The sequence below is a fragment of the Electrophorus electricus genome, chromosome 5, assembly GCF_013358815.1.
Source record: "Electrophorus electricus isolate fEleEle1 chromosome 5, fEleEle1.pri, whole genome shotgun sequence".
NCBI classification, from domain to species: Eukaryota; Metazoa; Chordata; class Actinopteri; order Gymnotiformes; family Gymnotidae; genus Electrophorus; species Electrophorus electricus.
In genome coordinates, this window is record NC_049539.1 from 11840693 (window position 1) to 11866627 (window position 25935).

Genomic DNA, 25935 nt, shown 5'->3' on the forward strand with positions numbered 1-25935 from the left:
ATCAAAGGTATCTGACTGGTCAGGGCAAAAAAACAAAACTCACTTATGGTTCTACAAGCCCATTGTGATTTGGCGCTAAAATGAAATGAGCTGGGGGGTTTTTTTTGTTATCCATGAATAATCTACTCTGATTAGCTGGTTTATGGCAAGGCCTCACTGTGGCTTAAACAGAATCAATAGTAGACAGAGAAGTAGGAACAGGTCCAGGGGCAGGACTATAGATAGACAAAGGGGATGGGGCAGAACTACAGTCAGGGATTGTGGCAAGAACAGGGGCATGTACAGGACTCGGGGCTAAGCCATGGTACAAGAGTCGGGGCAGACTGAGAGACTGAAGCAAGATGGGGAAAGGGAGTAGGACCGGCAACACGGCTGGAACAGTGGGTGGGTACGGAGAGGAGACACATTGGCATTGGATACAGCTGTGTGACCAGGGACAGGAACAGAAGCAAGGATTGAGGTAAGTATTTCCAACATAACAGAGACAGGAGCAGGAACAAAATACACAATGGGCATGGTTGCAGGTACTGGAATTGGCAAGGGAACTGAGAGATATGGCCAAAGGAGTCCTGGGGACCCCCCTGTAGCAGCCTTTTTGGGAACAGGAGAGGAATGAGGAGCAACCACAGGGACAGGCCTGGCATGAGGCATGGGGACAGGCAGGGCAGCTTCATCCACTCCAGGAACCGGAACTGATGAGGCGATGACCTCTGTGCCGGAGACGGGGACTGGCAGTGCAGCATCCTCTAAACCGGGAACAGAGTCTGGCTGGGGATCCAGCAGCACAGCAGCTATGGTCGGCAGGTCCCGACATGCAGCTGTTGCAAACAACGGGCCAGGAAGGACCAGGGGAGTGGCTACGTCAGTCAATGGTGGGTCCGGGAGGTCCACAGGTGCGGCTTTGGTGGTCAGTGACGCAGGTGCGGCTTTGGTGGTCAGCGATGCTGCAGGGAGGTCTGGGGGCATGGCTTCGATGGTCAGCAGTGGGCCCGGGAGGTCTGGGGGCGCAGCCAAAGGAGCAAGATGGACGGCGCCTCTCATGTCGCGAACAGGAACTGGATCAGGACAGGTGGCGTCTCATGTTGGGAACAGGAACTGGATCAGGAAAGGTGGCTTTCCTCACCCTGGGAACAGAAGTGCCAAACACTGAGTGAAGCCTTCTCAGTATTGTCTAAAATTTGAGAAACTGGTCAGAGTGAAATGTGCAGGGCAAATTAACAACTTGTCAACCATACCCATTGCTCCATTGCCATTATTTTTGTTCTTTACAATACCTGCAGAATTTTTGCAGTTTCGGCTGTGCTTGGGGTAAAAAGTGGGCCAGTGCATGCAAATTTCAGGTATGTAGATTTTAATCAGTCAAAACTGTTATGTAACAGTATAGGGTTTTTGGAGTAGCTTCCTGATAGGCTAATGCAGGATATGACTTTGAAAGATGTACTGAATTGTCTTTATTTAGCTATGCCAAGGAAAATATAGTTTTCCATTCTATGCTACCTTTAAAACTTGAACTGACATGAAGTTGAAATGACAAGGATATTATGCTGTTTAGAAGATTACATGAACATAAGGGCTATTGAAGCGTTTGAGGCTATTAGATTTGACTGTGAGCATTTTTGCAGTATTTATGTAGTTATATGATGCTAAGCTTGTTATTTTGGCACTGAGGTACTTGTATGGGTACTTCTGAAATGGGGCCATTTGGCTGTGATGGACAGAGTGGTCTTAAAATGAATGAATTAGGTTTATAATCTTGAAATTAAATAAAATGGTTGTTTTTATATTAATGTTAAGTTATACCTATGCAAAGCTGAAAATATGATTACACTGCTCAAAAACCAACCAAATTGTCAAATCAGTCTGAAATTGGTCTGTGTTCCTGATATTCCAAGAAGCAAGCTTGATTGACAGGAAACTATCATAGATTCATAATCTACAAAGTTTCGGCAGCTTTTGCTCACTAGATATTTCAGTTAGACTCGAAGAGGGTAAGAAAGCATGAATGCACAGTGACTGTAAAAACGAAAGCTTTTTGTGGTTGAGATGGACATCTCTACAGTGGGAGCCAGGCTATGCTGTTACAGAGGTTATGAGATCTGCCCAGGCTCCAAACAATTACATTCTAAGAAGCTCCCTCCAGTGGAACAAAACTAGGAGCTCCTTGCTGTTTGAGGCACCTGCTTGAGGGATTCATCTTCATCTTTTTTCATTTACATACATCATCAGAATCAAGATTATTCCAAACCCAACAAATTCCCCACATCTCACCAGGCCAGGTGGGAAATATTGTTCACTTTTCTCTTTTCATTTACTATTGTATACAGACCTGGTAGTAAGAACATTATAGTAGATGCCTTGTTCAGAGTTCATAAACTTGAATTCACAAAACCACAGCCTGGTTACATAGTTCTGTCCACCTGCTTGGTTTCTGCCTTCCTCTGGGATATCAATAAGGAGATTATGAATACAGCTCATTAAGATCATCAAGTACAATGTTCTCAGTGCTCCCACACTGACCCTTTTTGTCACATTACTGTTTTCTATTTGTCAATCTAAACAGGGGGTATGGAGACAATCAAGTGGAAGAGTCAGGCACTTAAAAAGACAGAATAAAGGTGTAATTAACACGTACATATATGTATTATTCACTTGCACATTTATAACATTCTTTAAATGCCCTTGGCTAAATTTTTCACATACATCCGCCTTCATTTTGTAATTATTCAAAAATCTTTTGTTTAAAGGTTTGTATTATTGGCTTAATAAAACGGCCTGTAAATTGTTTTCTTCAATATACATTTCTGTTTGCTAATCTCTATGCTCTCTTCTATTGCCATCCATCCATCCATCCATCCACCCATCCAATAAAGCATCTAATAACAGCTTTATTGATTAGTTAGGTTGCTGTGTATCTGCATCATTTCACTAAGAGACAAGTTAAATGATTGTACAGGTTACATCTTTGGAGACTGGTGATTAATGAAAGTCTTCTAAAGAACACTTTGCATTAAAGATTTTTCACTTGGAATTTTGTGGCAAATTATGGTTTTCATTTGATGAAATTTATGCCTGATAGTTTTACATTAGTAGTCTGAGCATTAGTAGCCTACATGACAAAGGCTGAGCTCAAGTTCAGTTCTGGTTACTAAATATGCTATCAACAGGCTTCCAGAGCTGCTTTTAGCTGTTCTGTGCAGTGGCTCATCGACCAGAACTGGACTACTGCTTCATTTGGAAAAGGAAGTGGGCTGTTGTACTTCTGTGAACGCAGCAGATTACATAAAAAAAAAACCGTGAAAATTACAGAACTGAAATGGTTTAGAAATGTTACAGGCTACTTATGTAGGAAGTCACTTCAATTGAAAATAAACCAAAAAAAAAAATTTTCCAGTTAGCTTTGACAGTGGGTGTATGTGAAAAATGTGTGTGTAATTTTCAAAACTTCAGATAACAATAATCCATATTTAACCCAGATTTAAAAAGAATGAAGCTACACTTATGTAGCACCTTTCTCAGAACCCAACTACACTATTTTGTTCTAAATTGGGACTATTACTTTGATCAAATGTGTGATTGGCATTTCCAGTATTTCATTGGATTTAGAGAGATTTACATGTTCATATTTTATAGAGTAAGAACTGATCTACATGATTAAAGAAGTCTGAACCCGATTTATCAGTACTTCTATGTTTGTTTGAACTCAGTCACATGTATGCCAGAGTGCCATGTGTATGCCATGGTGGAGGGGCTAGCAAGCATCACTGATCACTGTCTGCTAGCCAGCAGTACATGAAAACGTTTGCATTGGTTCTGGTCCGTGAGTCCTGGGCCCCCAGAACTTGGCTTTTACCATTGTGATTTTTTGTTGTCGGTACACAATCCAATATTGTAGTCATACTGTTTTTACATTTGTCAGTGAGTTGGAAGAAATGAAAACAGTAAAATGGCTCTTCCTGTGATTAATAAAAAAATCCTTTTATTGATGGCTCCAGAGAAATCAAGAGTGCTGTAGTAGTGCTGGTGTTATGACTGGCCCAATAGTGGACAATAAGCACCCTCTGCTGGTCTCTGAGAGAGTTCTTGAAACATTGTACTAATTCACATTTGGAAATGAATGTTTGGTTTAAGAGAAAAAAAAAAAACAAAGACATTGAGAGTGATAGATATATGGCAGCATATACACAGGTTCTCAGAGTAAGTTTAAGTGGTATTAACAGAGATAATGATGAAAAGTGTAATAAATGGTGCAAAAAAGATCATCCGGATCATCCATATGAGTTATGCAATTAAAACTAGGTTAAGCATAATGCTTTGTGTGAAAGATATTTTAATTATGGCTTGTTACTCCAAATAATTAAATCAACCTTCTGTATTTCTGCTGGTTTGTTGGTGTTTATATGAAGACACTCTGGCTTCTGCACTATTATTCAGGCAAACCTTAAAGCATTTTCATAAAACTATTATACTTGTAATATATTGCTGGAATTCAGTGATTAGTCATCATTATTCACTGATGAGAAAAAATGTTCAATTATATATTTTTTAATGCTAATTGTTGCCTCATTCATTTATCTCTTGTCTTAAATGTTTAATTGGCATCAACATCTCTGAACTGATGTGCATGGTTAAATGAAGACTAACATATTTTGAAACTATTAGCAGAACTCACTTAAGATAAGTGATTAAAACCCATTGAGACAGTATCATTAGTTCATTAAATTTTGTTGATCAGCCCAGATGTTTGATAAGTGATGTTTCCTTGTGTTCATTTTTATATTCTCTGTGACAAAAAACTTTCAGATGTGTGAAGATGCATGCAAGAGATCAAATAAGCAAGTATTTCTAGAAAAGTTTGGAAGTAGATTCATTCATAGGTAGATTAGATTCATAGCACCAGTATGAAATTAATAAAGGCAAGATATGTGACCAAATTTGCCTTGGCTGAGCGATTACATTTCTACTGTAAGTGGTAATTTGTGTGAATTAAATTTTCTGGCAAAGCAATGCTTCAAGTATCACCATTTAGTAGTTATTTTCACTGCTTGTTTAGTCACATCAAAATAACTTTGTATCACATTAAGCATTCAGCAAAGTGAAGTACAGTTGAAAAGAAGTATGATAACATCAGAATAGTATATTGGTAATATTGAATGTAGATTTTTTGTTGTTTTCTTTTGAAGATTCCTTTTTTTTTTTTAGTTCTTCATGTTCACTGTATCACTGTCCCATTTTTCACACTAACCCGTTTTTGTTTTGGGTCCCATGAAGTGTGAGCTGTACTGAATATCACTAATGTAGCAAGATACACAGAATTCCACTTGGGTAATACATTGCTGGTTTTAAATTTGTATTCACAAATTTGACCTTATTGATTTGGTTCTGTCCTTTCAGAGGATGTGCTGTCGAAGGAGGCTGGAGAATGTGCAATATGTCTAGAGGATCTGCTTCAGGGAGACACCATTGCTCGCCTCCCCTGCCTGTGCATATACCACAAAGGGTACTGCAGCCAGATTTAAATGACTGCAATCAGCAGAAACATGACACATTACATTGCACTGTGCCACTGCCTTAAAATTACATGATTCATTGATCAGAAAATCAATATATTAGAAGAATTTATGTGCATATATCATATTATAATCAGTGCGACAGTTCGCTTTTAACTTGTTCTGCCTTAGCATTGCTACTAGATTTATCATCAGTGATTATGAATTCTAACTTTTGTTACTACAGAATACCGAATATTAAGTTATCAATATTGCTAATGTTGGCCAGAGATACATAACTTGTGAATATTTCTGGCATGGTTTGACCTTTCCTACACAGCTGCATTGATGAATGGTTTGAAGTGAACAGATGGTGTCCAGAACATCCTTCAGATTAAAGCAACCTCTTCGGTCTTGCACAGGTAATGAGATTACGTGTCAAAGGAACACCATTACATTCTACACTGTGGTTGAAAAAAATAAAAAATGTAAATTGATATCTCACTAAAGACTAAATTAAAAACAGTGAACTTTTAAAAATGGTTTCCTATACAACTTTCACTTTTTAGTTTTGGATTTGTGCTCATTGTATCCATGCCAACTTAGAACATATGCTATGTTTAATTTTCTTACCACCATATTTTTTGTTGTTGTTTGGTCCCAGGGTTTTCAACATCCATGTGAAGAGCAGTGATGTAGCCTAGTAGCAGACAACAATGTGAAGTCTCCTTCCTGTTATCTGCCCTTATGACTGCTGGACACCATTTGTAGTCACTATGGGTCTATAGCACCTATCACACCAGCCACCATATGAGCTCCAGTGTGCCAAAACTCAATGAAGCAACCTTCAGGGAAACTCGCCTCTGTGCCATTGCATCCTCCTATAGTCTTTTCTCAAAATCAAATATGATCATTGGATTTATTTTGTTTGATTCAACATGGATATTCTGCTTGATCCACTTATTGAACCCTCTCTTTGAACATGCTACTGAACTGGGCTATCCAGTCACTGGACCTGCTTTCTTCTGCTTTTGCTGGGCACCGACCAACTGTCAGGACGCACAAGGCCTCATAGGAAAACAAAACACCCACACTAAGAGGCGGAAGAGGTCCCTTATATGACTTTGTCCACTAGTGCCTTCATCTTCAGATCTCAAAAGCCTATCATGGCAGAGAGACTGAAGTTGTGAAAGGTGGTGAAGGCATTGGGAAGGTGGAGCCTTTGTGAGCCTCTCCCATCCCACACCAGTGTATGTAAGGGAGCGGGCACCCTCTGGCCTCACAGCCATATTGAGATTAGAAGTGCCCTGCCTGTCATTCACAGCCAAGACAGCAGTGGCAAACTCATAGCAATATCTGTCAGAGAGGCTCTGCTTGAGTCTGGTGAATGTCATGCAGTTTTGCACTTGAGTCTCTACATCCATGACAGTACTAACATACTGGTGATGAATATAAATACTTAAAAACAATAAAGCTACCTAGTGCAAAAGTGACATGTTTGTAAACAACCAGAATGATTTTATGCCTAAATTTATCATACAGGATTCTAAAGCTAATCAACACATCAGGGAGAATGCTAACCCAGTGGTAACCCTAACCAACCAGGGAGCATGCTGGCCCAATGCTAACAATAACTCTCAATATACGATGATGAACCTGGTTCCTGTTATTGGTGTTATTTAAGATAATGTACCACATGCCCTGTGCCACATTACATATTAACATAAATAATGAGCTGCTTTCTGAAAATGTCTGTCTTCTAGTGGCCCTTTGATCAATAAATCAGACATAGACAAGTCTAAGTCTAATCTGTCATTGAACAGCGAGGCAGGTATATTTGTGCCTCAGTAGTTAGATAGCACATGCTCAAGCTGGTACATGGAATATTTACTGACTTGACCTTTGCTTAGCTGCATGGCCTAGTCTTATGGATTCAGTATTTCCCAGGTAAAAATAATGGTCAATAGGGTCTATGTGTTGGAGGGCTATAATGTATCATGGTGACCCTTAACATTAAAGTTAACTTCTCTTCTGCACTGAGATGCTACATCCACTGCATTACTGCATCTTGGCTTACACAAAATTCCATGCACTCATTTTTATTCAAAACATGGATAGGCTTTTTTCAGTCACCAGTTTTTGAAAAGAATGCAAGCATTATCTTCATATGGAACCTTAAACAAGCAATGTTCCTTTATATCCTTAGTCTATAAGGGCAATTTTACAATTGAAAAACAACCACAAATGATTCAACATAGGATTTATTCAGTATACTTTGTCAGTGTATAGAACAGTGCTGAACTTGGTTACAGGTAGTATTGAACAGTTGATAGAGGAAGCATATATCTGATTTTGCACAGATTCTGTGGAGCTCATTGAAGCATAAGACTGTGATATGCCCTAATTGTAATGTAGTACTATATGTGCAAAGTGAAAGCTGCTAACTGTATTTGCAGATGGGAAGATAAAGCTCTTTTTGAGACAAGGATTATGTTCAAGATATGATTTATTCTAGTAGAATATTTGGCAGCATGTTCCTACTCTTTCCAAAGCTGGGCACTGATGTGGTTTTCTGACTGAGGAACCACACAGAGCACTCATTCTGACCTAATCAGCAAAGTGCATTGGATACTACATCATTAAATAATTAATCCAAATATATCAAAATTGTATTTAATTTTATTATACATAGTATAATTTGCTGCTTTTACTAGAGGCTAATCTGAGCCCTGGGTTAATCTGTCAGAACAAAGTCTAAATCTACCTTATGGAACCATCTTTTACTGGTGTTCTGTAGTACTTAACTGAGTTATTAGGCACGATGCCTTATTTGCTCTTAAGATGGCTTTCCAAGCTGTGTAGCCTGAATGCCATTTGGCACTTGCAGAAAAGAGTTTCTATAAGAAGAGATACAAATGTTCTTCCTCATGATACTATACATGTACAAGGTCAATAGTTTTAAAGTGATATACATATATAGTGTGTTATGTCATTCCATTTATGTAAAAATTGTGTACAGAAATGTGGCATTAAAAAAGAACCTTTTGAAGTACAGATCTCTTAAAATGTCTATGGTTGTGAGTGTGACTGACATCTATACTTTTTCTTAGGGTAAACTCTAGAATGGATGAATCTGGTATGCATATATAGCAGCAATGCTGTGCTTGTGTAGCCAGGTTGTTATACATATTCCTCATTCTGTGAATTCACTAGGTACTCCCAAAAATATATTGATGAGACATCACAATCATTGAACCAAGTTCAATGGTGGGGTTTCCATGTACCTAATGCCTGAAGATGCGTGACTGAAGATTCATACCCTCCACACTACTTGTAGTATAGAATGTCTCATATACCAGAACAACCCATTCCAAAGTCTTGTATTTTCTTAGTGGAAGCGAAGTCTTTTCTCATTTTCAAAGAGCTTCTTTTCCTCTTCAGAGACAGGGTTTCCTTTCAAACTGTAGAAGGGTGGAAGCCAACCCCCCAAAAAACAAACACACCACATTAAGAAAAAGCCAGCACTGGGCAGTCACACTAACTGGCTATAAAATGCTGTATAAATTATTGTTAGCATTAGCTAGCTAGTCATGTCCTATGTTTTGATGCTCATACTTTTACATTTGAACATCAGTTCAAATCCTAGATGAAAGTAAGCCTTGTCACATGTTTAACTTTTTTCTTAGCCAGTTGGTTTAACTTACAATGAAAAGAGCAAACACCAGCAAATTCTGGGTAATTGCTATTTTCAGACAGTGAACATTGCATTGAGCTTTGATATTGATATTTACTAATCTTAGTTACAAAAAGATTAGAGTTAATCATTCTATCTGCATTTACCTACTGCTACCACTGCAGTGTAGTATAGCTAGCAAAGTGACAATTAGTTTACAAAGAAGCAAAGTTCAGGCACCAAATCGCATAAGCAAGCACAAAACTTTCCAAAATTATGTTAATTTATCTGTAAGCAATCACCAAGAAATTGTTACAGAATTTGTCAGAACAGAACCCTTTGCCGTGTTCAAATGTGTTCAGTATCAAAACTGCAAATCAGATGATTCATCTTTTTACAGATAGTTTTAATTGCAAACAGTATGTTTAGAATAAACATAAAAAGTACTAAGACCTGGGAGAAATTTCAAACTTACTTGATTTCTTTTACTGATGTATTGTGAGCCAGGCCTTCAACCATAAGTCTAACCCCAAGAACAGTCAGCTGATTATCAATTAACCTGTGGAAGTTGCACAAGCATAAAACACACACAAAAAAAATGTTTAGAGACACTACCATACCACTAAAAACATGGCTACCTTGCTACCCACAGGCCACTGAAGAGAGTCAGCTAGCTAAAGTTAATATTCTCTGGCAGTTCTCTTACGATTCACATTAGAGATATTGATAGGAGGCTCTATTTCAAAGCCAACTCGAGCTTTTGAACCACTGGTGTTTCAAAACTTTCCAGGTGTGGTTCACACCACTCATCTATAATAAAGACATTCTTTATTATACATCAGTGGTTCAAATATATGTTACATGATCACAGAGAAGCTTCAGTGTTAACTGCCAACCTGAGTTTTAATTGACTGAGGCATGCAGCTTATTTTTTATATTGCATCCACAAATATTAGGTAAGTAAGTATCATGAGCTGATCATTATTTCTATGCATAGGAGCCAACTCTTAACCACATAAACCTGAATGCTAAATGGGTATCATTCTTTTCAGGTGAATTTAATTGTTTAATGAGGGAGCATGTGGCTTAAAGAGATTAAGTCCCTAAAGATGTGCATAATTACACTGGTCAATAGTTTTGCTTTCTGCAATAAATAAATAAATCTATTATACATTTTTGTATGATGAATGAAAATATGTTATCACACTTTTTTCCCAGCACACTCATATGTCTTATATAGTATGGAAAGTCCTCTATGTTGGCAGACTACTGCTGGTCACTGAAGCGGAATGTTCATGAGGTCATATTTTAGATGTTTGATTTTACTTTTAAAATATGTACAGTCTTATTTAATATAGAACATTATTTAAATGATATATCATTCATGGAAATTTTTATTGCCCTGTCGTTTAAAACCCATATTAGGTGGCTTGTCTACCTCAGGACAACTGGACTGAACAGAGACTGAAAAGTCAATTGTAACTGCCAATTCGAGGGATTTGGCACACTGCAGATAGCAAAACAATTCAGTGGTCATGCCCCAATAATCAAAATTCTTTATGAATACTCAACAGGACTGCAAAAATGTGGAGAAGAAAAGGCACGACTTGACATTCACTCTTTGGTTAACTTCCTGTACATAAAGGTTCAGAGCCTGGCCTCATCCCTCACCTGCAAGCAGCCAGGCCATTCCAGTGGATGGAGCAGGCCCAGAAAGCATTTGATAGTCTTAAAGGGAGACTAATGTCTGAACCAGTCCTATTTATTCCTGACCCAGCCCTCACTTTCCTCATGGAAGTAGACACCTCTGAGATGGACACTGCAGTGTAGGGGAAGTGATTGCTCAGTGATCAGGGTCCAGTCAGAAGTTCCACCCCTGAGCCTAGTATTCCCACCTGCTCTCTCTTGCACTCTTTAACATGGGAAACCAGGAGCTTCTGGTCATAAAAGTAGTTTTTTCTGGACTGACCATAAGAACTTGCAGAACTTTCAGCAAGTGGTGGACCTTCAGTCCAAACCAGACCCTGAATCCATTGGCAAATACTGGGGGCATACACCCCCCTTGTACCCTCTTGGGGTACCCTAGCACCATATGCACCCAAGAGTTCATTGCGTGGTGCTTCTGGTGGCCCACTCTTGGTCAGGATGTGCAGATATTTGTGGAGTCTGCACTTGGAAGGAGGAGCCCTCGAATGAAACTTGCAGGCCTGCTACATCCCCTGCCCCTACCACATCAGGTGAGGTCCCCCCTGTCCATCTACTTCATTGTCATGCTTGACTGTAGGTGTGCTGCTATTGTTCCCTTTTTATTTTCCAATTGGTCCTGTGGATAAGTTCCCCTTTCTGTTTTCTTTCCATCCATACCCATTTCTAACTAGTATAGCATAACAAACCCATGACTAACAGTAGAATGGTTCATAGAGAAGAGCCCAGTGACTTTTGAAGGTTGCCACCTATTCCCCATACAGATTGTGAAATTTATGCTTTGCTAGATGTGCCCTGTAAGTGCCATTACTGTGAAATAGAAGTGTCTAGTAGCAGACCATGCAGAATCACAAAGTGGGGTCACTGCATGAGTGCATAAAAATTGCTTGAAAAATTGTCTTCTACTGCATAAGTACAGAATTACAAACTGCCTCTGGAAGCAATATCATTGCAAGAACTGTGCATTAGGAACATCATGAAATAGGTTTCCATGGTTATGAAGCTACATTCAAGCCTAAGATCATTTCAGTGATGGTTGGCTTAGCTTATAGTGACCATAAATGTGGACTCTGCAGCAGTGGAAAGTGTTCAATAACGTGATAAACCATACTTCACTATCTGGCTGATGTACAAATCTGGGCTTGGCAGATGCCAGGGGAATTCTACCTACATACTGCCAGCAGTAAAGTTTGATGTAGGAAGGACAATTGTTTGAGGCTGTTTTTCAGGGTTTTTTTCAGGGTAGGTTATATGCTTCCAACTTTGTAGCAACATTTTGGGAAGGCCCTTGTCAGTTGGCAATATTGAAATAGAGGGAGCAGAAGTCAAGGAAATCTATGAGAAATTATTAAGATGTGACTCAATTACTTGATCATATAGTGTATTTGCCTGGTTTAAAATGTAATAAAATTTGCCTCAATCTAATCTGAAGGAATTAAAAACATAATACAAAAAGACAATTTATTACAGGTCATTTACTGCTCTAAATTATGCCATTACACTTGTGAACCTATATAAAATCTACCTTGCACCTTTATTAATTTGAGAAATAATCAAAAATCATTGCTGTCCAATTTGTTTGCCTAACAGTTCACAGCTTCACAACCAATATAGTGGTTGAGGTTACAACATCCCAAATCACTGTATGTGGGAGGTTACAAGAAATCACTGAAGTGTATAAGTACCCAAGTGCACTTAACCAAGTGAATTTTTGAATGCCTGGGGTTGTTCAAGACCATTTTGAAGCTGAAACTGGGTACCAATGAATGAGAGCCAATTTTTAAGTACTTTATAAGCATGTTTTACACAAAAAGGCAAAATATTTTTTAAAATACTCTGAAAAGTGTAGAGAGAATATTTTTTGAAAAATGGTAAAATAAACATTTTTCCTTTTAGAATCTTCCCTTAATGCTACTTATTAAGAGAGTGCAAGAACCTGGTGTGTCTTACATAAAATGGGTGAGTGCCGAGTTACTCCGTAAAGCTTCAGCCAAGTCTGATGCGGCATCATCTGAAATTGCGTTTTGAATCAACCTAAAAAAAAATTCACAAGGCAAAAATAATTTAAATTACATGAAGGCATAGTTAACAAGGCCTCTGGTAAATATGTAATATGCATTCATGTATATATTTAGCTTATTTTTCTTAGTATTTGAATGCACAGAAAGATCTCAGAAGATAAAAGATGCACCAGAAAATATGAAGGCTGGAGTTCTCTTTTAGTGCTCTTGCCAAGCTTTTTCCTCCATGAGAAGAGATGCTATTTGCCGAGAGACTGAGGATAAAATGGGAATATTCAAGTTACAGATTTTTATATTGAAAATCACATTTGGACTGACCAAAGTATAGCTTAGTTTTAAAAAATCCTTGTTCTCCTTCAATGCTCAAGTGTGGCATGATACCGATAGTAAGAAATTTCTCCAGCTACTTCTATCTGTTTGTAATTGAAATAGTTGAAACAGAAGTTAAGAAAAAAAACTGATAAACTCTAAGAACAATGAGATCTGATGAGTACAAACTACATGGTAATAATCCTCAATTTATGTATATTTTGGTCTGAAAGAAATTGATGTCTTAATCTCTTTTGTGGAGAATCAGGAAAACAGTCCAAGTCCCCTTACATTTCATTACATAGCACTTTAATTCCATATAGCATAACCATGTTTGACAAAATAAAAATGAGATCACCTGAGATTAGTCAAACTGGGATGATTCTTTAATGCCTCAGCAAAGGCATCTGCACCTTCATCTCCAATGCTGTTCCCCCACATTCTAAAAACAAAAATAATACTTATATCTAACACAAAACATGGCAAGTTCAAAGTTTAATTTTCTGACTCAGCGGTCACAAATCTCTGTAGAGAACCCCTTACCCCACATCATAGATGGATTTGCTTTTCTGAATAGATTGGGCAAGGATCCTTGCACCGACACTTGTTATATGGTTGCTTCCAATCCTACAAAAATTAGATTTAAACTGGTTTCTTTACAAAATATTTCATACTATTTTCTGACCACTGACAAATGATAATTTTGATATATAAATTGGATACATGGATATTTCATTTTGTAAGTATAATTTGCAAAAAAAAAATCAGTTACTAACAATTTTAAAACAACTTCAAATCTCCAAGTGCAAGTAAGATATTTTGCATCTTACTTTAGTGTCTTCAAATGAGGACATTCTTCAATTATCTGTGCCACATGTTTGGCTCCCACATCTGTTATGTGATTCTTATAAAGTCTAAATGTAAAAGTCAACAAGAGAGGATTAATTTCTGCTATATATTTAAGTAGTTTTAAAATTCATATATTACATATGCACTATATTAACCAAAGAAACAGCATGTTAGCTCACCCCAAAACCTTCACAATTTTGTGCTTGATGAGTTCCTCAGACAAAACTTCAGTGCTGCTGTCTGTGAGCTGATTCACACAAAACCTGACAGATAATTCAATATCTGAATAAATGCACCCAGTACAATTTTTAGATTATTCTGATCCTATCACACAAAATTAGACATGCTACAACCTAAATCTTTATAATTATTTTCTTCTCAGTTAGAATCAGTTAAATTCAGTTTCTTACCTCACAACAGTCATTTTGCTGAAGGAAGGTATAAGCTGCTTCACACCATAGTCATTGATGTTATTGTTGTCCAGGTCAACTCCCAAACACTTCCTGTGGTGATGTAGCACAAAGTTCAGGGCACTGCAGTCAGCTGAGTAAATATTACAGTAGGCAAGCTTGATGTAATCTGCAGAAATGCCTTTGGCTGTAAGGCGTGCTACATCTTCACTATTAGTCTCAAATATGCATCGCAGCATCCACAGGAAGTTGGGCATTACGTGCACCTTATTGCCTTCAATATCTGTGCTGGGGTAACGAGGAAGGTCCCTGAGGTGCGTCTTCACACTGGTAGACAGGTAGGATTTCAGAGCCACACGCTTTTTCTTCAGGCAAACAGGTGGTACAATGTGCTCCAGGAGCACAGCATTGGATTTACACAGGAGGCCACATAAAAATAAGTTGGTAAACTGAAAATGCTCATTAGTTTGGAAAGGGTCTGTATCTCTAGGATGCGAGGACCTTCCGAAGCATGACAGGCAGGGTAAATGGGATGTCTTATTGTACTCACATTTGGCAAAGAACCTAAGAATACCTTCAGGAGTGATGTATGAATCAAGCACCAGTGAAAAGGCAGCCAGGAATGCCTGGAGGGTCAAATGGAGAAACTCAAAGGTAGTGGTACCTCCACATGCATCATAGTGACTGACAGGCCTCAGAAACCCAACCTGTAGATCCTCTTCATTCAGTCCACAGGACATTACCTCCTCCAGGCTGTAAATGAAGCTGCCCTTCTCCAACCCAAACAGAGCTAGTTTAGCAAAGGCTGTGAGCATCTTCAGTCCTGCTTTAAATATTCCAGCAGTGCAGCTCATGCTCCTCTTTAGCAGGCCTTGCTTTTTAGTTTTACGGCCCAGAAAAACCTCGGAAAGCAGCAGGAACACATTTGTGAGGGTGATACAAGAGTCTGGCAGCTCAAAATTATCATACACAGACTGAAGGTGCTTGAAGGTCTTGAAGATGATCCAGCTGAATAGAGGGATGGAACAGAGACCACACAGGTGAGGACTGGCATCCAGTTGCACTGACACCACTGCCCTTTGTTCCTGCATTGGGAAATGCCGAGCCATGTATTTTTTAAGATGGTCTGGTGAGAACCCTCTCAGAACCACCTTCTTTTGTATGATTCTGCTCTGAATGTCTGTGCCAGTCCGTGCTGTCAGAATTTTGCAGGAACCTCTGAGCAGTTTTCCACAAAGCAGGTTCATAAGAACCAAAAGTGGGTGAGTACTTTCCTCAGGTGAAACCACCTCTGGCACACTGTCCATATCAAAATCCATTTGGAGTTCATCATAACCATCAAATGTGAAAAGAACTGTCTGAGGAAATCGTAGAATGTAATTGAAGACCTCACTGTCTGGGTCCCCATCTGGATAGCAATTGTACTTGAAGATAAGATCCTTCATAGAGATTTTATCTGTATCCTTGAAAGCACTGAACATTCTACATCTGAACTTGAAAAAAAACTTTGTTTCAGTGTTCAGCTCCCTCTTGGACCACAAGTTCTGGAGTTTCTGGAGCAGAACGGACTTGCCCACACCGGCATCACCAGTGATAAATATGGTTTCAGCCTGCTGGTTGAATACACCTTGTTCTCCTAGGATCTCATCCAGATTCTCCAAGTACCCAAGGCTCTCACCTTTGTCATTCATCATCTCCATTTGTGTGTCTGTGTAAAGTTCCTCCAGTAGAGTGTCCTCCTGCTGAGAGTAGGAGGTGAGAAACTGAGTGTCTCTCCCAAGCTCCTGCCTCAACTTCTCAATGTATTTGCTAACTGTGGACATAAAATTGTTAGCGCATGATGTTATAGCAAAATAATTTATTTCTTAATAATTTGTTTATTATTGCAATCATTTTGTTAAAACACACTCACTTGGGTCTGTATTAATCACAGGAATTTCCCTCACAAAGTCTGCAGGCATGTACTGAATAGTATTAAACCATGGTCGAAGATCAATGTATGCATCATAAGCCTCATGGAGAATATGAATAAAATAGGCACAGGCCTCTTCTCCTTTGCTCTGAACCAACTCCAGGATTTTGCGTACCTGTTTAAAAAAACAAAACAAAAACAAACAAAAGACATTTTATATTATTTTATATTGTTGGTTTAGTTATTTTTATACAATAATTTATGCAAAACATGTAACTATAAAATATCTCCCCCCAAAATATCGGTGTACTTTTATTTATTACCACCATAGCAAAAATCAAATAGAGTCAAAGAAATAAACTCGACTTTAACGGCAACGCTTTCTCTGGCGGGTAAGAGTTGGTTGGGCGTGACACCATGTGATCTGGTCCAACGCGTGAGACTTGAGAGCTGTTATAGGCAGTATAGCTAACAAAGCTAATGCTAGAAGTTTATTTTTGAAGTCCCTTATTAAATATAAATGCCTACGAATATGCATCCTCATTCTGTAAGGATAAAAGTAGAATAATGTTCTGAGAAACATACATACAGTATCTTAATATATTATCTTTTGTTAATTGAACTAGCTGTTAAAAATCGGAACAATACTGTACATCACTGGCACTTCTTTTGACATGAGCGGGTCATAATCTTTACAAATGTTTTTAAACATTAAACATTTGGATGACTGTAAAACCGAAAATTCTGCCGTCATTCGATGGGTGTGTCCAGTTGTGCTCCAAATACCTGATCAGCTTTGGTGGCTGCGCGATGGATGATTTCAATGTCTTCGTTGCAGATGTAGCCATTGATCCTCAGGTTGTCTAAAATACACTGTGTATTTTTCACTTGTTCCACTAGAATCTCGCGATGTAATGTCAGTAATCTTAGCGATGTGACAGAGGCCTCCGGAGCGCTGTCCTTCCCGACACTGCCCATGAATATGCCCTTTTGGCGGAGGGAGCGTTTCTGCTCTCAGCACTTTATCTAGTTAGTACATTAGTTAATTTCGTTGTGGAAAAAGATATGAATCGTCCTCGGTCTCTACCGATGTTCTGGGCGAGGAAAGGGGGTAAAGCCAAATCAATAATTATTTCCGCTATGTAAAAGACACGATTAAACAAAATTTGCTAAGCCTACCACTTCAGCAAGAGTATTCCGGATTCTGAAGTTTTGGTTTCAGTTACAGCCATTGCAAAGCATTTTGTAACTAGCCTAATAACCAAGATTATGAAAACTAAAAAGAAAACCGAAAGCTTAAACGTACACCTTTAGGCCAATTTTATAAAAGGATTGTCGGTGTTAATAACAGCGCAAGACAAAGGGAATTTAAAGAGATTGTAGAAAGGCTTCGTGCTGTCTGCAGGTGTTGTACGCTCACAGGAAGTAAAACGTGAAAATGGCTGAACGCAGAGGAAATCTGATTTGAGTACGTAAGCTTTTCTTGGACTGACTCACTGTTGCAGCCTTATTGAATTCGTAGTCACACTACTGGTCATCCAGCTCACAGACAAAGCAAATTTATTTGTATAGCACTTTTCATACACAGTGGCGATTCAAAGTGATTTACACAAACATAGAATAATTTAAATAAATATTACATCCAGAGATCTATCACCTCGGGAAGGTTTTTGCCAAAAATAGAAAAAAAAATGTTACAATAACACATAAAACTATGGTTCATAAAAACAATGAAATATTCCAAATAAAAAGGAAAATACATTCAATTAAAGATGAATAAAACAGAAATATTTTTTTAAATAAAAGTTGAATGAAAAATAAATATAATTAATGAAAGATATAGAATAGCTGTGCAAAACTGTTCAAGAGCTAAAAACAGTGTCTAGGGCCATGAAGGCTATATAAATAATTTAGAATGACTTGTTAGTAAGAGATATGACACTGAGAAGAACTAACTTAATCCGCATTCTTGGCCCCAAGAGCTGTGACTTACATTGCACATTTAGATCCCAGCCACTCATACCAGCTCAACATCCATTACTATTCCAATAAAATGACTATTACCATTGAGTGCTGAGGATGGTATGTAGTGCCAGCAGTGGTCATGTGATCAGTAATTGACCAGTGAAAAGGGTACCTGGTGACTCAGACTGTGCATAGCAGCAGATGAATTGCAGTTCGTAATTATTCACCTATAAAAGGCTCCACTGAGGTTATGATCACACAAATTGGATCTTTCCCTTCATATATGTCACAGATTTGGCATTTGGATGGCAGTATAACCAGCAAAAATACACTGAATCTGACATTTTAAATTTAAATTTGGACCACTTTTCATGTGGTACTGAAATCCGATATACATCTGATTGGTGGCAGTGCCACTCAGTATGAACAACCGATTTGGAATTCATGCAGCTCTGGTCTAACTGTTGTCAAACAGCACAGGGTCATAGTCACACACCTTCTATCAGTAATTTTGTATTTCATCTTTGTGCTTCCTGATCAGATGTCACTCTGCCCAGCATGAAATCAAATTAATGTTCTTCTATTATGTGCAGCGGATCTCTGAATCCATTTCTCTCATCTGTCTATTTGTATGGGTGGGTGGGGGCAAATTGTAAGCATATGGTTTCTTTCATAAATTATTTGGCATTTCATACGCATTTCATACGATTGTTAGGAAGACCAACATAAAAACCCAATATATTGTTCCTGGCGATGTACAGAATGAAATAGTCATGGCACAAAAGAGTCAGTGATGGTAGAAATCTCAAATGTTTCAATTCTTTTGAAGCTCTTGTATTCAAGACACAGACCAAGCTTTCAGTTTGCACAAAATACATACATATCCCTGATATTGTTCCCCTGTGTGGAGTCAGGATGCATGTGAAAACTGGGTTTTAAGATTTTGAATCAGACATGTGTAATTTGTTCATTATTGCTGAAATGTTTTATTGCATTTTATTATAAAATTTACCTCAAGGACTCATGTTGATAAAGCATGGTGCACTTATCCATACAGATGATTGAACCCAGTCCCTCAGCACCATTGTTACCAAGCATGCTATACCAACCACCATACAGTTTTACAGAGCCAGAATTGTGCTGAAAAAGTCAGTAGTGGTAACCTTTCACCAGTCTAGAGCAGTAAACCAGGACACCAGGATTATTGCAGATCTTTTGATATCAATTGTTTCAATTATTACCAGCAGACTAACCACTTGGATGCCACAGAATTTACTATAAGTGTACTATCACAGTTTACTGTGTTACTTTATCTCTGTTACATCAATTATGATTCACTTGGTTATGGACACTGTGAACTGGGATCACCCAGGAAGGAGGGTTTCCCTTTTGAGTATATGGATCCTCCAAAGGTTTTTTACACTACAAAGAAGGTTTTGCCACTCTTTGCATTTTTTTTATTTTTTTTTTTTGCTCATTAGGTGTCTAGACCATGATTCCTGTGAAGCTGCTTTAAGACAGTGGGCCTTTCTAACTCTTTTCTAAATGTCATTCATTTTGATCTCTGAAGTCTTAGGGCATTTTCTTGGTTTTTGCATGTATACTGCCTTTGAATTAGATATCAAGCTTCATAGAATATCAAGATATTAAGCTTCATGTATACAAGTAAAAAATGAGCAAATAACCAAAAAATGGCAAAAATTAGAACTTCTCAGATGGTCAGAACAGTATTCAGTACGGTCAAAACATATTCATTCATCTATACTATGCCTGCTATCATGTTGCCTATGTTGCCCATTGATTATATATGCAGTGACAAATTAGACTTCAATTGAAAATTGATTTATGCTCTTTAACAGCCAATAGTTAGACATTCTCCAGGGGAACATCCTCCATCATCTGTGCCTAACAGTGCAACATTACCTACCTTGACTGCTCCTGTTTTATGTACTGCCTTGCTTTGGTAAAACATTTTTGTCTATTTTCCTATGAAACCATACCTTCTTCATTTCATTTCAATGATTGTGCAGACATTATGTCACAACATGAACACAGGTGACTTTTGTTTATCATTCTTTTCTTAGTGTTATCAGCTCTTAATTCCACTACTGATTTTAGAGTGATATATTTTCATTTACTAATCTCTGCAAGCAGGAATGTTGCTCTCTTTACCCCAATACTAAATTTTTATGAATCATGTCTCTGGACAAATTGTTTAACCTTATAAAACAATTTTGGACCATCAGATATGCTATTTCACAACTCTCTAGAACAGAGTTGTATAAATGAGTCATTTACAACAATGTGGGGAACTTAAAGGTGTATTCCTGTCAGTTTTATAAATCCCATGTTGTGCAAACTGAAAATATTTAAGGCACTAAATCCCAAAACCAATAGGTGCCTGAACAATTTCTCTGCTGAACAAGAATCCTCTCCAAAAATGTAGTATAGTGTTCTGTTGATGAAGCCTACCTTGATGAAGTGTACTACCACAGTGCACAGACCAGACCAGACATATGGCAGGCTTATGTAGCTAAAATAAATATGCACCAAATAAAGGTGTTTTTAGAGATTTACATCTAAAACTAGTGTCGATATGCCACACACAGCCTGTGCTTCTGAACTGACAAATTTACACCACATTTTACAGTTACAATTAATTTTGCATATAGATCCTTATGTCTTGTTTGCCCATACATATTTATCACCCATGTTATTAAGTATATTATGCACTGTGACTTATGATGTTCTCCCCTATGCCTTCTAGTCTATATTTATTTCATAGATTGTTAGTTATATCAGTGCATATATGTTCCTATCAATATTGAGAAGTTTTCAGAATGCCATATTCCTTTACCTGACAATTATTGGTGAGTAAAGTGATTCTGATAATAATAATAATGATAACAACAATAATAATAATAATAATAATCACATTTTGTTGACATATCAGATTTTATTTTCCTACAAGATATTAGAACTACAAATTATTCTGAATAATTTTTCAGTCATAATAACACGAACTGATAATATAGTTACAAGTTAATGTCATTTAAAGCTGTTTATATTTGTTGGGGGTAATCTGTGATTAAACACAGGTTATTTGCGAGAGCAGCTGCCTCTGTAGACTTATGCATCAGTAGGCTTTTTTCTCTTCTTTTTAAGAGATTTCTCTATCTTTTCCATCACAGACACTGAACTATCATACTTGTTGGTTTCAATGGCCTTGAGCTTCTCCTGGTAATCCTTTGGCAGCTCATTCTGTTCTGCCCCCATCATCATCACCTAGAACACCAGGAAAACAAATGCTCTTTCTCTGTTGTCTTATATTATTAGTTCAAGCATAGCTGCAAAAAACATTTTTGGTCCATCATTGCACATGCTTCAGGGCACATTCACATATTTAACTTTCAGAGTGCCTGTTTCAACCAAATTGGAGGATCCAACTGAGAAGGACTGCTTCACTATGAGACTAAGCAGTAATGAATCGATATACAGAAACATAACCATTAGAATCCGCTGTTAAACAAGATTGAAACATATCTCTTTCAGATACAGAACTGATTTAGGGGGGTATCATCAACGAGTAAGCCACTGACTGAGCTGCTGCTCACAGCATATTGTGTTTTACACATAAAAGAAGCTGGAGAAAACACCAGAAAAAAACACCACAGCATTGTAGTAGGGGTTCAAAACTCATACCTGTCGTTAAAGGAATTTGATGTCACAAGCAAAGCTAGGCTGTCTCAATCATATTTCTGAATACAATAAATATTATCTTTTAGACACAGACAAAAAGACTATACCTTCAAGTATTGTGGAGACGGCAAGGCATGGGTACAGTTGTTCATGATGTAAGTGCGGCAGCTGAGGTACTGATCACTGGCCCATACAGACTCCACTATTGGACTGTATATTCCTAATTTCACACCCTCCTGTCTACTTTCACACAGAGGGACAAACTCATCACACAAAAAGTACAAAAAGTAGTAGTTAGCTAATCAGTCTACAAGTATCTATCCCTATGAGGGTTGTACCTGTCCAGACTCTCCAGGTCTGTCATGTTCATCCACACTACTCCCCACACCTCATCCCCAGGACTCGGCTCAATGGTGGCAACCCCACCGTGCCACCGGCGACTGGCCCGCCCCTTATGGTTCCCAAAAGCAAGCTTGTAGTCCTACAAAAGTAAAAGTCTTAAACATTAATGAATTTTAGTAATGGAGTCAAATGTAATTTTGCAGCTGTTAATGATTTGTTAACATCCTCTCCTGGGAAGGTTACATACATAAAGGTCTAAAGGTTTTACCATGACACTGAAATCTTGAGAAGTGATCCCTCTGAATATGTGCCAGAGCTGATTTCATTCAGTAAGCGTGGAAAAAAACATATGCTATACCTGAAGCTTGGCCACACATTGAATACTTGCTGAAGGATTATTCAATTGAAGTCTTTCCTTAAGAAGATTACTTCCATAGGCAAAGTAGAGAAATGTGGTCTTGTGGTCCATAGTGCCTAAGGCCTCTGTGGGGATAAGGAAAAGCAGCATGGTGAAGATCAGGAGGAAAGGGTGCAGCACATCTTACAGATTAAGTATTCAAAGGAGGTACACATACACGCTTTGGCATGACAGAGGGAAAAACCTCTAATTTACATTTATAGGGCAACCATTCTCGTGCTAATTTCGGTGACACATTCAGTGCTTGCACTAAACCAAATACATGAAGATGAACAGTAAATGGCTGTGAACGGCCCTCTAGTGGTCATTGGACATTACTGCACACTGGCAAGACTGCTGACTGAGACCTTATGGCTCATTTTATCTTATAATTACATAGCCCCCAACTTTAGATAAACATGTCCCAGAACACAAAGTCATCCAGATCTGCAAAGTAATTGTCCAGCAAAGGTTTTTAATGACTGTAATTGTAGCACTGTTAAAGGTTTTGTGTGTATGTATCATGAATTGCTGCAATATTGTGATTCCATTGTGTATATATATATATATATATATATATATATATATATATATATATATATATATATATATATATATATATATATAAAATTTAGAAAATATAGCTTCACACCTTGGACCACACACACACACACACACACACACACACACACACAGTATCTCTCTCTCTGTCTCAGTCTGCACATTAAGATAGTGAAAACATTCTATGTCCTTATGGTTTGTGCTATGTATATAGTTTGCAATAACTGTAGCAGAAGAGGTTAAGGTTTAAAATTCATTAGTTAGGCCTTATTATTTAACAATTTACCAGTAGTTTACTGTCTATTTTAAAACAGTTATATTGTATAGCATTATTAGAGAATTTAGCAGTAATTGAATGGAAAAGGAGCAGCATTTCTGTTGAAATATGCAGCTACTTTAGTTAGTTTTTTAAAACATGCAAACTAATATGTGCAAATCCCAACAAGAAAAACTACCCCAAGCAATTGGAAAACAACCAGTTCCTGTAGAGAAAAAAACTCCCACAGTCCTTACGTGCGCTTTCCTTTGAAAAGTGCATGACATAAGTGTAACATTTCAAACTGTTTCAGATATTTTTGCCAGAGTTTACTTCACTTACCTAGCATAAGCAGAAGAATCAGCCCAGTCATCAACATACTGTGAAAAATGTATCTTTTACCAAGAGCCATTATTCTTTTTTCAGGCTACTGTTTCTTCAGAGGAATCTGTGAATGCAGGGGGTGGATAACATTCCTTCTGTGTTTTATTTTTTTATTTTTTTATTCCTGTGGGAACACTTTCTGTACAGTGCTTGTTTTGTGAGTGTCAGATTTCAGATCATGTGATTATGTTTTCTTTCTTAGCCATTTTATGGAAGAGGCTTCTGGGTAAAGCAACATTTGACAATGATTAACAACACTGTATAGGCATGCTCTTGTAGTTTTGTAGTACTGGCATTATGTCTTCCAGGTAGAGCAGGTAAAGAAAGGTGTCAGCAAAAGCAGGTTCATGGATTTGCTTTCCAGGGAGCACATATACTGGTAAATATATATGTCACTCTGTATAAGAGTGTCTGCCAAGTTCTGTAAATGTGTTTTATAATCTACCAGAATTTTTATTTTTTTTAATAAAAAATTGTTATATTTAATAGCTCAGAGGAGATATTGGAGCTGTTGATCGTCAAATCTCATCAAAATGAAATAATACCAGAAAATGATCTTAAGTAAATATCTTTAAAATATTATATACAATAAGTAAATATAAACCTTTTTGAGGGAAATTGTTTCTTTTGCTTGAATTATGAATAGCCTATAGCCAAACCTTTTTTTCCTATGCATTTACTTACTTATATTTTGTATAAACTAATGATTAATTTTATTTGCACACAAAAAAAGGATTGTTGTATAAAAAATAGTATTGTTGTATTCTCTGTGGAGATTTCTGTATTCTCTTCCATAAAGGAAATAGGTTGTTAATATAGTTATGGTTATTTACATTTTTTACATATGGTTCCCTTATATTGCATTGTTATCTAAATCTAAATGTAATACTGATAAAATTCTTATGGCTTACACTTTAAGAATTTAGTTATTTAACTAAATAATAGATTTTTAGAATTCAGGATGAATAAACAGCCTAATACATATGGTACTAAAAGACCAATCCCGATATCTGCATAAATTACATGAATCATACAAATTTGTTTATAAACACATGTAGAACATGTAGCAGCAGGATAAGGAGAATAGTGATGGTAAATTCATTCAATTTTCAGAAACAGTTCTTTCCAGCTGTCTGCTGCAGAGAAGCCCAATTCATTTTCACCTGGGATAGGGTCTGAATGAATGAAAGATTAAGAAGTAGCATATTTAGCCAAATGTTACTTTCAAGCAGGGGCATCATGCCCATTCAAGATTGGATAGGGGCATGTGATTTTTGATATCTTTTTTTTTTTTAGATTTTATGAAGTTATGGTCATTTTATATTATGAGTGAAACATATTGTAATTATGTCATAGATCATATCTTGAAAAGCAGCATGCTCCATTTCCCTATAGTATTGGTTTCTTCCAAAAGTTGCAAAATTAAATCACCATTGCACAGCAAGTACAGACATACACAGTCCTGTGTGTGCAACAGTGTTGAACAGTTCATGAAAAATGTGATGCTTTGGTTAATAGGGCATCAATCTTTTTCAAACATGTGAAAATGAAATGCAATTATTCATACACACAATGTCATTTGAGAAATATAGGCATAGAGGCTTTGCAAGATAGTTGGCTATGGCTAGTACCAGATAATATTAATATCCATCCTTCAATCTGGTTGTTTAGCCTTCTGGCTTGCAAGCTAGTCATGACTTGTGATAGCAGAGCATCCTCTAAATGAATATACAGTATTTACCCCAATATAAATTGAAAGATTACTAAGGTACAAAAGCTGACTTTATAAGGTGGGCTTGAACCCAACTCAGCTAGGTGAGGACACCAATAGCCTACTGGGTGAGCAACCATACTCTAACAATAGTGGGCCCGTGTGCAGAACAGTTAGAACTTGGATCAAGTAAAACAAAAGGAAAAAACTAAACACCACGCCGAGCGTGGAAGAAGGGAGAACAAAGGACGCCACA

At 37.6% G+C, this 25935-nt stretch overlaps 3 protein-coding genes across 4 annotated transcripts in view; 1 reads left to right on the plus strand and 2 right to left on the minus strand.

Moving 5' to 3' along the window:
- The window catches only part of znrf2b (zinc and ring finger 2b), a 28663-nt gene extending 21021 nt beyond the window's left edge, over positions 1 to 7642 (plus strand). Inside the window, exons 3-5 of the mRNA XM_027001155.2 lie at positions 5392 to 5497; positions 5827 to 5908; positions 6151 to 7642. Coding sequence (XP_026856956.2) covers positions 5392 to 5497; positions 5827 to 5884 — 164 coding nt within the window. The 3' untranslated portion in view covers positions 5885 to 5908; positions 6151 to 7642. The remainder of the gene's footprint in view (positions 1 to 5391; positions 5498 to 5826; positions 5909 to 6150) is intronic.
- An 89-nt stretch (positions 7643 to 7731) lies between these two features.
- On the minus strand, positions 7732 to 17774 carry nod1 (nucleotide-binding oligomerization domain containing 1). Its single transcript, XM_027001154.2, has 11 exons — positions 17151 to 17774; positions 16365 to 16539; positions 14453 to 16265; positions 14222 to 14305; positions 14024 to 14107; positions 13737 to 13820; positions 13552 to 13635; positions 13055 to 13138; positions 12814 to 12897; positions 9635 to 9718; positions 7732 to 8947 (listed from the first exon to the last, which is right to left on the minus strand). Exons 1-11 carry the CDS (start codon positions 17340 to 17342, stop codon positions 8875 to 8877), a joined length of 2841 nt encoding a protein of 946 aa, XP_026856955.2. The 5' UTR covers positions 17343 to 17774; the 3' UTR covers positions 7732 to 8874.
- A 3491-nt stretch (positions 17775 to 21265) lies between these two features.
- On the minus strand, positions 21266 to 24132 carry ggctb (gamma-glutamylcyclotransferase b). Of its 2 annotated transcripts, none has more exons than XM_027001175.2 (5): positions 23927 to 24132; positions 22729 to 22853; positions 22367 to 22509; positions 22136 to 22271; positions 21266 to 21614 (listed from the first exon to the last, which is right to left on the minus strand). In XM_027001175.2, exons 1-5 carry the CDS (start codon positions 23994 to 23996, stop codon positions 21459 to 21461), a joined length of 630 nt encoding a protein of 209 aa, XP_026856976.2. In that variant the 5' UTR covers positions 23997 to 24132; the 3' UTR covers positions 21266 to 21458. The 2 variants fall into 2 exon arrangements, with proteins under 2 accessions (XP_026856976.2, XP_026856977.2); XM_027001176.2 differs by having other exon boundaries at positions 22136 to 22268; positions 23927 to 24129.
- Positions 24133 to 25935: the final 1803 nt, after the last annotated feature.